The sequence below is a fragment of the Haliotis rubra genome, unplaced genomic scaffold (assembly GCF_003918875.1).
Source record: "Haliotis rubra isolate DU_JTF1 unplaced genomic scaffold, ASM391887v1 Scf841, whole genome shotgun sequence".
Lineage (NCBI taxonomy): Eukaryota > Metazoa > Mollusca > Gastropoda > Lepetellida > Haliotidae > Haliotis > Haliotis rubra.
In genome coordinates this window covers 180371-193386 of record NW_025767570.1, presented here as the reverse complement: position 1 = coordinate 193386, position 13016 = coordinate 180371, and the positions used below count along the sequence as shown (strand labels likewise).

The following is a 13016-nucleotide window of genomic DNA, read 5'->3' as shown; positions in this document are numbered from 1 at the left end:
GTGACTAAATGTTTAATTTTAGATAACGTTAACTAATTTCTAGAGAAATTACTACATAAGTTCATATCACAGATGATTCCAGAGACAAATAGTTTATGAGATTCTAGTTTATTAAAAGCATTAAATTCCAAACAAGCCAATCTGTTCTCTAATGCTCAGGAATTATTACCACTTACATGAAAATAGTTTGAGATGTCGACTCAGGAAGCCGACCTTTCAATTTTTATAAGGCTCAGGACGTTGACAAGGGGTAGGCTTTGAAGTTTGTGTGTTATTTTAGCACATGGCTAATCTCATGTGACGTGTTATTATAAGCTGGTGGTTGATGGAAGTGAACACATCGCACACGGAAGCCGACCGTGTAAAAACATGATTAAAACAATCATATGATGAACACATTTAACAAGGCACTGATCCAGAGCAATTTCCGCGCACTGGTTGTTGCTTTTGTTATTGTTTTTCTCCCCTGAGCACCCGGATGATATCCCAGTATTTTCAATGGGTTCGTGACCTTTGCTGCGCCACCCGCATACGCAATTGATCGTATAGGTATAGATTGATCAACAAAATGAAATCTTTTTTACTCGATATTATTTCCATCTTCATTTTTATTATAACAAATGAAAACAGTTTGAAGTTTAATCATCTGCCAGTGGTAAAACATCATGACTGAAAAATAAGGAAGTCAATGTATGTCTTGGTATTTTGTCTTAAAATCCTAATTATTTTATTGCCATATTGTATGCATTTAGAAACTTAATAAAAAGCATACGATCTACTTATACTTATAGCGTATTTATAACATGACTGTAATATCTAGACATATTATAGAATGCCAACAAGAATGATATTTCCCTCACGCCCTAGGTATGACCTAGTGTATGTTGTCTGTCGCATTACGCTACACGGCGAAAACAAATTATTCTGTTGAATGCTACCACAAATGAATAAAAACAAAATGCAAATATTAGAATTATAACAGACTAAAGTCTGCAACAATGTCAGGTTATTACCTTGTTCGAGTAATGTATCCATCAATATCCACATAGGTTTAGTCCCGATTTTGACAGCCTCAAATTTGACAGTGAAATTTCTCACTTCTGTAATTTATCTAGCCAGTTATCCCAATTTTGACAATGAACTTTGGTACCCTTGTCAGCTCTTCTCGTGCCCGTTTTTTTACATTACTGGTAAGGATATAGGAACCAATAGAGCTTTGGTCTGGATGTGTATGCTGTTTGTCCCCTCTTCTGACAACAGTCCCATCTGCTGTTGTAGTGACTGAGGCTGTTTTCAGGCACTGTCATCTCCATATAATGGTACCATTCCTGTTGGCAGTTCGTCTCAGATACCTCTATCCATCCAGCAACAATTCTCCACCTGGTCTCCTACCATCTAACTTTGTACCTTTCTCAGCCATGATGAAATATGATAAGGAAATGTGATGTATATGTGGGCATACATACTTTGCAAGTAATTGGTAAAGTTACTTCTCCCATCCTGCTCATGACGTAACCTTTTTTAAATATTGCATTCATACATCTTAACGGATAATGCTGCTTCTCGCATCCTTTTCCCTCAGTTGATTGTGATATTAGTGTTCAAGAATGTTACTTGTTCTGTACTTCTCTCGGGTGATTGCATTTACTAGTACATAACTACCCTTAATTGGTGCAGCTAGTTATCCCAGGTTTGAGAGCGAACTTCGCGAAACTTTCTTTAAAAAGGTAATTTAATTGGCCAATAATGAGCAATCAATCCACTTGTGTTTTTCTTGGTCATCTCCTCCCCCACAATCCCCACCCACCCGTACCATTGTCTTGCTAATTAACATGGTCTGGTGATCCTCTTGCGCCTTAAAGGTCATATGCAACCAAAAAATCAAACATAATTAAAACACAATTATCACTTATTCATGACATATAATATACATTGCTGATTATGAAAAAAGATATAAACAAAATTATAAGCGTACAATCGCAAATCAAAAGTGCAATATTTTGTACTTGGGTTTATTTCCCAAGAAACGAAACAGCCGGGATACCGAACCCAGTCAGAGCGGTCGGGTGTGCACTCAAGTGTAATGGCTGGTTCATTTGCAGATGCCTCACGTCTCGTGTGTATATATATATATATATAGATGTTAGGTTTTGTAAAAAAATGCTCCTTTCTTGTGTATAACATTTTGCAATCAACAGACATCATAACATGTCATGTGTACAAGTATCACCTGCCTGTCTGTGTAATTACATAATGTGACAGAGACCGAGCGCGGGCTATAAATCGATGCTTTTTTGCTTATGGTGTGTAGCCTGATTGGTGTTAAGTTCAATTTGCATGTGGTCAGTGATCGAAGTTGTGTATTGAACATTGTCATTAGCAGACAGGCAGGCAGACACATAGGTGTCAATAAAACAGACATTGAGTTCTGTCTGTGACAACGACATATCTATATCACAGTTAGACATTTTTGCTAAATAATCACATTGCTTTTAAGTATCAAACTGAGAAAGTGACTCGGTAAGAAGAACGTGTGGTGAAATAGACAAATGAAATTATATAAACAGTTATATCGGTAATCTACTGTCATAACTTATAAAATGCTCGCACCTGTGAAATATCAACAACACATTAGAAATATAGCTCACACCAAAGCCTTCACCGAGTATTCACCGGACAACCCGCTTTCAAGCTGCGCTAACCTATTTCACAGTCCAACTCTTGGTACCACTTTTCCCCAAAGCGCCGGGGGAAAATTATTGAATCGTTTGAACTCCGATTTCGCGCGGGATTTTTCATCGCGTTATTTTTCAACTTTATAAGTTGAATTTGCATTTTTGATGATTTGTTTCGGTAAGTCCATACCGAAAGGTATCAGAATCTGCAAAGTTGTGTTTTACGTTGCATGTGACCTTTAAATAAGCAACATGCCCGACTAGCAAAAGAGGAACTACCCTATCAACTTGGTACCATCAACTTACTGGCGGTTAATACATTAAAGGGAAGATGTTGTTTTTACACAGGTACTTTACGACAGGGTGTAATCAGTATAGATTAGTAAATCTACATACATAAACACTACCTTTTGACAAATCCGCTGTGCAAGATAAAAGTAATTAATCAACCAGCGTGTTATCGGTTAATCCTTTGATCAATGTTTGTTTTGTATCTCAGCTGATAATTCGTCTTGCTGCACTTCTATGAGCCTATTACATAAAATGTAATACATTTGGCACATCAGACCTTAATTCATAATGCTGAGTATTTACACAAGAAATGCGAAATGGGAACCTCTGTCGGATAATCTGAGTGGTTTTACCATCATACCAGTTACAAGCTTTGAAATTTCTTGGAAAGATGATGTTTCCAAGACATTTCCAATTTTGGAAAGATGAGATTTCCAATTTTGGAAATATCCGCAAGGGGAGACAACTGGTGGGTGATGGTAAATGATTGTTCTGCATGGGCTAATAGTGGCATGGGGGCGGCATGAGTGTTTCATGGGGGCGTTCAGGCGACTGGCGGTAGTCTTTGATGTTTGGTGTTGTTTTAGTAATGATTGTTTAAGGGATTAACGAAAGGATTATCGACTTGACTAGTCGAAATTGCGGTGGTGAACACATTTTAAATGTTCAGTGTTTAACTGACCATCAAGTCAATTATGACATATAACATGTGTAGGTTTATACCACCAAATACTGGTTACAGCAAAGGGGGTAGTAATCGCTGAATTGCATGCAATGTTAATGGGCCGACACTGTTTGGAGGATACGAACGGAACTTCATTGTTGCATAAGAAATACATATAAGCATTTGATGTGTACTGAAGTTAAAATTGCAGATACCTAAGTAAATTTTCATTTGTCATAAATATAATATGTAATAGACATCATATGTTTACGTGTCATGATTAAATATCGAGGTAAAAAAACACAGAAATAAGATCAAATTGGATCAGTCACTATGCCATCTACGCATTAAAAAATCCGAAAAGCATACACTGCTGGTATACTTTATTGCAATCAGACAGGAACTGCCGGGGGTATTCTCAAATAACAGCATCTGATGACCATCCACCCTTCCTAATGTCCCGCTGTTTGGGTTGAAGAAATGTTGTCAAGGTGGCCATAAGCCCAGTCCCTGTGTCCGTCACGGTCGAGGGAGCAGATACCGACAAGCTTGCACTTTGGTTTGGAAATTAGACTGTTGGCGAGAAACATTAATCGCTCTGGGTCAGTTCCCCTCTACTTACATGGGGATATATAATAGGAAGAAGCATGAAAGTGTACATTCGACTTCGAAATGGCTAATGCTCAACTTGAACAGAAGTTCATTCCTACACCTCGTTGGTGCAATATGCCGAAGGCCAAAGACAACCCACAAAGAAGAAATACCGATACCTGGAACGTCGTCTTCAAGAACTGAGACACCAGTTTCAAAATGGAATTTTAACTGTTAGACAGTTTGCTGATTCAGCGTCTCTTCTTTCTCATCTTTAATATATTTATAATGTACTTATAAATGTGTATGTATATTTACAATTTTGTAATATTTTGAAACATTTCTTAATATGATGTAGTATAACTATTAATAATTCCTGTAAAATTTAGCATGTAGTAACATGATGAAATAAAATATGTCCATATAGTCTCCCGTTACCACTCGTGGCTTACGCCTTCTATGTTTTTTATGTGTTTTATATTTCAATGTATGAGTGAAATGAGACTGAAATAAAACATTATCTTTATACATATTTTTGGCTCGTTTTCTCATTAGGTGTGCTCTCATTCGCATAATCCGGAATATCCTCTTCTATCAACACGTAGGCCTATCATTGTCTCTATAATCCAATGTTAATTTGCTAACAGACGGGCATCAACATTTCTCTTAATTCAACCGTTTGGACCAAAGGTCGATAGAGGGGAGTTTCCATGTATATTCTCACGCCGTTATCAAGATAAAAGTTACTACAACCAGGTGAATAGAAGTATATATGCATAGTGACAAGCAGCAAATTAACAACAGGTAATTCAGCAAGTAGCACGTCGTTGGGGCCAACAGGAGAGTAAGATCAACAAGTCGAAATCCACTCCATTGTCCAAGTGATGGAATCAATCAACATTCAATCAGCTTGTTTATCCTGAACGTTGTAGCTCTATGCAATAAACAGGGAGTTGTTATCACGTAAGTGGTATGTTTCGTTGTGTATCCCCATACTGCAGTATAAGTGAGATCTGCTTCACTTTGCGAATGATCAAACTTTTGAAGTTCTACTTTAGTAAACTGCTACCTAACAGATTGATCTCAGATTAAAACATCTCATCCCAAATTCGTGTTTTATATTTCAGGTACTAAGAAAATTTACTACTGAATTTTTACGTATTAGATATACATCTATCGGTACCAGTTTTACGTGTCTAACATAGTGATTATATATTTTTGACCATTACATGTGTCATTCACACGTCATTTATGCCATGATAATGTTCTCTGATCCATTTCATCATACAGCATTTATTTCATTCAATGTTTTGAAGCTCATATGAAAACATGAGAAATGTTACTGTTCCAGTTCCTTTTGAAGAGTGAAATTATTTTTGTTCCTCAAGTGTTCCAACCAATATAGTCATTATGGTTATAAACGACCTGATCTTAATACCTATCAAGTTAGATGTTATACACGCGTGCATGCACACACACCCACACAAAACATCCGTAATTTGTGAATTCTGTTCGGACGATAAAGAAATATTTAATTTGGTCAGAATCAGTATATAAATTATCTTCCCTTACTATGAGAGAAGCATTGCATTATTCGTTCACTTTTTTTATAATTTTATCTGCATAAAAGAAGGTATTATCAGAAATGTGAAACAAACTTTCGTATACTACCACATCACTAACATTCCGATATTGACCATGGAATAATGTTAAGCTTAGTCTGTTTTCAATGTCATAATATGTGAGGTTCCTCATTCACAGATACATACAAACTGACAGCATAACACAAAACAATATGCAACCAACCCAATGTAATACAACACTAGTTTCAACGCCTGTGCATACCACACTGTTGACGAATCTCTCAGGCGTGTTAGAGTGATAATCACATCGCGAAATGATTAACAAGCCTACAGGTCAGCAGATTTTAATAACTTACCTTTTTAATAAGAAAAGCAAGATTTATGGATGTCAACTTCTTTATTGTGAATAACACGAAGTTTCGGAGCATATGCTTGCTCCTTCATCAGGTGAAAATCAGGTCACAGTAATGCATTCCACTTCTTAATGCCCATCGAAGATTTAACTCACTTCCAGAGGCTTCTTTAAGAGGCATAAAAACTTTTTAATTAACAAGGCAGTAGGCCTTGTTAATTGGTGACTATTAACTGCCTTGATTCACTCATCAATCAACAAGGGATTAGGCCCCGGGGCGTGCAAATAACAATAATTTACCATCACCCACCAGTTATCTCCCCTTGTGGATATTTCCAAAATTGGAAATGTCTTGGAAACATCATCTTTCCAAAATTGGAAATGTCTTGGAAACATCATCTTTCCAAAATTGGAAATGTTTTTGAAACATCATCTTTCCAAGACATTTCCAAGCTTGTAAACATGGACTTTTTTTCCAGTGGTACCCGTGAAGATCCTGGTTAGAATATTGATTTTCAGTAACCCGTGCTTGTCATAAGAGGCGACTAACGGGATCTGGTGGTTAGGCTCGATGACTTTGTTGACACATGTCATCGGTTCCCAATTGCGTAGATCGATGCTCATGCTGTTGATCACTGGACTGTCTTGTCCACACTCGATTATTTACAGACCGCCGTCATATTGCTGGAATATTGCAGCGTAAAACTAAAGTCACTCACTCACTCATGTAAGTACACAATGCACATTGCATGCGTGCATTACAGGTCCGGGCATTCGGGTCAAGCAGTTATTTACCATGCTGCACTGCATCTGCACATTAAGCCTACGTGCAGAGTCAGTAGTTTCATGAACATCAATTGTTTGCAAAAAGTCTGTCAAAGTCAACATCATTCAGAAAGTCTTGATATCGTCACCAGGCGGGACAGCATCACAGGTTTTCTCAGCTATGGATGCTGAAACTTTCCTTCTTGGCTTTCTCATCTGTGTAGCCAGTATATGTTTTTAGGCTAGATTCAGACTTATGTCCGGTGGCTGTCATAATATGACTGGAAGGGACCTGAGCTGCGTCCAAGACGTAAACTGTTGTCGCTCTCAGTGAGTGATTGGTATTCTTCATGGAGAACCCTGTGTTGATGCTCAGATTTGGCATCATTGAACGAAGACAGTTGTGGCCAAGGGGAATGGGATAATAATGCTGGTTATTTTCCATCTTCGAGTTCGGTTGTTGGAACTACTTTGGATAGTTTTCGTTCAGAAGTCTTATGTACTTCACGGACGGACTGGGCATCTTGTATTATCTTTAAAAGAATTAGTAAATTGGTTGAATAAATATACGTAAACATGTAACATGTTGTTGATTTGAACCTTTGAACAAGCTCTTATCTTAGACTAAAAACCACAGTCGAAGGAAATTGAATGAGAGTGACGTCTCTTGATATTTGTAGTTCCGGTTGCCTTGCCAGCGTTATGTGGTAACTTTGGTATGTATCCTTTCAATGTAGTCATATTGGCTTACATTCAAAATACTCTTTTCAATACATTCTAAAACACCCTCCCTCTAGCGCAGTCTCCGTCATCTTGATGGTTCTTAAAAGAAGTCTGTCCATCCGTTTCTCCGTCAGCGTCCGTGATCACTGGACTGTCTGGTCCAGACTCGAATATTTACAGACCGCCGTCATATAGCTAGAATATTGCCGAGTGCGGCGTAAAACTAAAGTCACTCACTCACTCATGTAAGTACACCATGCACATTTTTTTTTCATATACACATCGAAAGTATGTACACAGCCTTGTTTCACCAAAGTGTTACACGCGTGAGAAGGGTGTCACGCGTACATTAAGTCACGCAACACGTCTTTATCGTGGTTTCAATTATTTTCAGAATGTTCCAACTTCAGCACCAACTTCACCTTGTACACGTCCTTGGCCATCCGGTTTTACGACTTACACTTCCAAGGAGCGTCAACTTACGAATCCTGCCCTGAGTTGTGCATCAACGACACCAGGTGTGAGTCGGCGGACTTTCACTTTGATTTGGGAATCTGCTACCTGAATTCAGTCACTTGGCTCAAAGCGCCCGCATCTGCACAACTTACCAACTACCCAACATATGACTTCTTCCAGCGGGAGTGCCTTTGGTGACTGAACTAAAGTTCATTCTGAACTGACAATGTAATATTCAAACGGGGAACATTTAGAAAAGTTGTAACTTGTTTTTAACAATTTGTTTTACAAATCTATTGCTTTATTACAAAAGTGTTGTTTGTATGAAACATTGAAATGAGTATATTTTGTTTTTGTTTTTGTATGAAATGCAATTGTTCAGCTCCTCCTGTTTGAGAACTGTTACTGTTTTGAGTCGGTAGCCGAAACATAATTCCTAAGAATATTAAATGATTGGGCTGTGTTCTGTTGAGTGAACCTTACACAGAGCGAAAGACAATGACAGTTATTAATTAAAGCCGAGATGCAGGGGAATCAGCTACTCGTTCAAAACGTATGCACAACAATATGTTCAATATATGTAAGCCTGAGTTTTTTGCTTGTACTGTTTCTTTCTTGTTTATTATCCAACAATTAAATATTGTAAAGGATATTATTGGAAAATGTTTAAACGTATGTTTTACATTTCTTTCACACATGTATTGCTTGTTTCCAAACATATTTCTTGGATGAAATACCGGAAACCATAATTATATTTTTGTGTGAAATAAAGCAATTGTTAAGTTCGTCCTGTTTGTGAAAAATACTGTTTTGAGAATGTAGCCAAAAAATAAATTCAGAAAATATTCCATTTACAATGAACCTTGAACATAAAAATTAACAATTCTAAACAAATCGTTAAAGCCCAGGTCAAAGGGAATCAGATACATGTTCAGTAAGAACACTCTTCAAAAAAAGGAACGCATAGGTGATTTTTAAAATATTGGACTCATGTTGCAGCGGCAAAAACAATACAGATATACTATTTATTTCCAAAACGTCACCTATGTGTTGTTGTGAACAGCTTCAGCGCCCAAACTATATATTTTATAACTTTTATACAACTATTATAACTTCTTGCCTTGTTTTAGAAGTGTTTGAAGAAATATTCTCCAAAACGTCACCAAGAAGATGTGCAAAGGGAAATGCACGTGCAAGTAAGGGGGAAAGCATGCTGTATCGATCACTATAAAAAAGCAAACGTTGTGATTAATCTTTTCATTCGTTTTTGTCTCTCATGCCACGACTGAGTGCCGCCAATCCAAACATCTTCATGGGCTGCCTTGAAGCTGGGGAGTCGCACTCTGCAGCTGCTCAACATTTCAACGTTCACCCGAGCACCATATCTCTCCTCTTTGATCGTTTCCTGCAGACAAATTCCGCCAAAGATCGACCGAGAAGCGGCGGTCCAAGAGTTACCACCCAAGCCCAGGACCGCTACATCCGGGTTTCCTACTTACCTCATCGTCCTGCCAACCTTAGAAACTGGAGTCGATTCTGATTCAGTGATGAATCACGATTTATTCTTCACCGGCGAGATGCAAGACAATGTGTTTACCGTCGGAAGAATGGACGTTAGGCCCCTGACTGCTCTGTCATGGAGTGGGGTGCGATATTGCACACAAAGATCTGATTTAGTGGTGGTTCAGGGGAATTTGACAGCCAATCGGTACAGCAACAAAGCCCTGCTCTCCCAAAGGTGTTCTGTGTACAAACTGCACACATATTTGTTATGAAAGTATATGTGTATTCATTTTCCAATCTGCTTAAAGACAACTCTTTCTAGATTTAGATGATCTTTTGAACTGCTTTAGAAACTGGCAGATATACAAATACTGAACGCCTCAGCCCTGTGCAATATTTGAAACTTTCATCCATGGACTAGATGCCTCAAATGTCAATGTTATGTGGATGGTATCCCCAATTTCCGTTCGTATAGATGTGATAGTTTAATCAGAAATGTTTACGAGGTTGGCTTTAAGCACATGGAGATGGAGATTGTCTTTCAGGCCAGGAGGTACCCAGCAGTCATTGAAAAACCGTTGGAGTTATTTTGTTAAATTATTTGACAAATCTCGACGAATTCACTGCTGAAAACTTTATCCTGAATATTCAAGTCAGTGCCCCTTTCTTACTACCTACCAAAGCCCTCATTGAAGATCTATCAGATCTAAAATACCAAATTTAAGACCAAAATTCTTTGAAATTACCAACCTGGCAAAAACTTCTAAATGTACTCATTAACCCTCGCATAAAGAAATTCCCCAAGCAAATTCTTATCTTCCGTTATTCTAATAATACTTTATCTAGAAATTCGATGTGCCCTTTTATGTTACACCTATCCATAACTGCTGACGACGTTTCAGGTGTACGTATACAAAACACTGTAAAATACCAGGCTAGAATGAAAATAAGGTGAAAGATAAAGTTTATGTAAACCTTCGTCATGAGAGTGTCTCTCTGATCAAAACAATAGCAGCTGTTCTCTCGTTATAATCACGGCAGTTGGTTAAACTAATATAATTCTAAAAATAGAAGCAGACTAAAACTGCATTCACTTCATTATTTGTTTTACAGATATTTCAATATTCTACTAAACCAATAATATCATAATTGAAACACAATTTCTTGGAATCACATCGTGAAAGTTTAATTGCAGTGCTAATATATTCCATTTTAGACTGATGACCACTCTCTTACTGCTGGACGAGTCACATCACTAAGCAATTTAAAAATATACATATATTATGTTTCGAGTGCAAGCAACGTAAGCGCGAGACAGCAGCCTGCTATATCGGTTATATTTGGCGATAAATGTGGTTCTAGTCAATCAAAGAGAGCACGTGCAAACAGCAAGTGATGATTCCTGCCTCAATTTCCTATGGAGATTTACCCTTGGTTGAAGTTTGTTAAAAAATCTATGGAGAATGGAGAATAGAAACATACACGTGACTCTGTAAGAAACACACTCAAATGGTTTTTTTATTTAGAATATTTATTGTATTGGACATATATTGGTATTGGGTGAATCTATGGTTTGTTGCTATATTGTCACAAGCAATTACATCAGGTCTCTGCTGTTGGCATTTGAGTAGATGATTAGTAACCACGAATTCTCACTGTTTCTGTTCTGCTGTTCTTCATAAACCTGCAATACGCTAGTCAGTCATTCCATAACTACTCATCACCATATCGTGCTGGAGTCTCTGGATCTTTTGTTTCCTTTCTGACGACAACATGTTCCATGGCGGCGTTACGAATCGGGATATTAGTCACTGGCTTTTCTCCTATAAAGTTATTGTGTACCATATAGCTGGCTAGAACTTCACTAAGCAGCAAGGGGGTGGTATTGGCTGCTTTTACACCTGCATGAGGATATGTAGAAATGGGATTTTAAACCGCTACTAACTTTCCTAGGTGATAACCTAATCATTTACACAATACGTAGAATATGATTGGAAATCACTGACAAAGGTCTGTACAACTGGTAAATGCCAGCCACGACCATGCACATATCAGCCAATCAGGAAACAGAAGTGTGCTAGTAGAACATTTTATCGATTGATATTTGTTTTTGAAAAACGTGAAGTGTCACAAAAGCTAACAACATCAAACAGCATCTGAACCAGAGATGGGAACAATGAAGGCTGTCATGTACATTGCCCTGACTTCATGTGCAGCCACTGTGGAGCTGACGACGTCCGCGTTTTTTGCTGTGATGTAACGTTGGTTGTCAATTAGTATGTAATTATTTATGTAATAAACGAATATAGATTGAGTGTTGGTAGAACAATGATTCTCAGATAAAGGTCACAATTCCACTTTACAAGTGTCCCGCACATTTTGTCGCAAAAGCATGAACCCAACGCACTATTTAACGACTTCTTTACTACCGTGGACATCAGCCAAACAAAATAATATTATTACGTGACGTATTTAATCATTACGTTCGTATACATCAGCGTTTATATACCCCCAAAAAAGTGACCTTTGTCGCTGTCCCTTTAACTGTTCTCATAACTTCACATTTCATCATTGATTTGCTTCAATGCTTAAGTGAGATTGTAAGCTAATGTTATGTAAATAAGTAGTTTCCAGTCGCTATTAAATTGCCTTAAGTCCAATATTTGCATTCATTTAAAACAAATTTCACAAAATTCCTTGTCCCTAAAACTACCGTCAGATACGTTAAACAATTTCCAAGACGCATACATTTTCAATGGTGTAGGCGATTGTAGAACTTATTTAACCATTATTTTACACGAATTCAATAATATCAATTATTAGTCGCACTTTAAGTTAAGTAAAGTCATACATCAACATTTTAACACCTATGTCACGTTTAAATTGCATCAGATACGTTAACCCGTTGCCGGCAGTCATGGTAATTCTAAGATAGATATGTGATTCAGAGACTTGCAATATTAATGAATAGAACAAACAAACAGAGAAGCGCTGGTGTCAGAAGATCAAATGCATTGAGAAAAGCAAGTGTGTTCACCGTTCAGTCCAAGCCAAATACCACAGAAGGTTATTAGGAAACTCACAATGGCTAATGCATTTCTGAAAGAAATAAAATCGTCACGTCAATCTAATCTTAAACAGAATACTATGAACGTTCTGTCTACAGTTATCTGCGGAAAAGCTGTGAAAAAGTACAGAATGGTATCAAAGATGAATAAAGCTACAGGTTTTCGAAGAAATACCTGAACAAATCTGGATCTAAAGTGATACAGTTGAAAGGTAGAGCCCGACTCACAGTCTTGAGAGAGCAACTGAAAAGGCAAGTTGTATCTTGTCTAGAGAGAGATGATGTCAGTGTATGCATGCCTGGCAAAAATGATCACAAGAAGCATGATGGTGAAACACGTCAAACA

At 37.6% G+C, this 13016-nt stretch overlaps 1 protein-coding gene across 1 annotated transcript in view; it reads left to right on the top strand.

Moving 5' to 3' along the window:
- The window catches only part of LOC124262511, a 110294-nt gene extending 100704 nt beyond the window's left edge, over window positions 1-9590 (top strand). The window contains exon 3 of the mRNA XM_046697020.1: window positions 8039-9590. Coding sequence (XP_046552976.1) covers window positions 8039-8298 — 260 coding nt within the window. The 3' untranslated portion in view covers window positions 8299-9590. The remainder of the gene's footprint in view (window positions 1-8038) is intronic.
- The last annotated feature ends 3426 nt before the right edge of the window (window positions 9591-13016 follow it).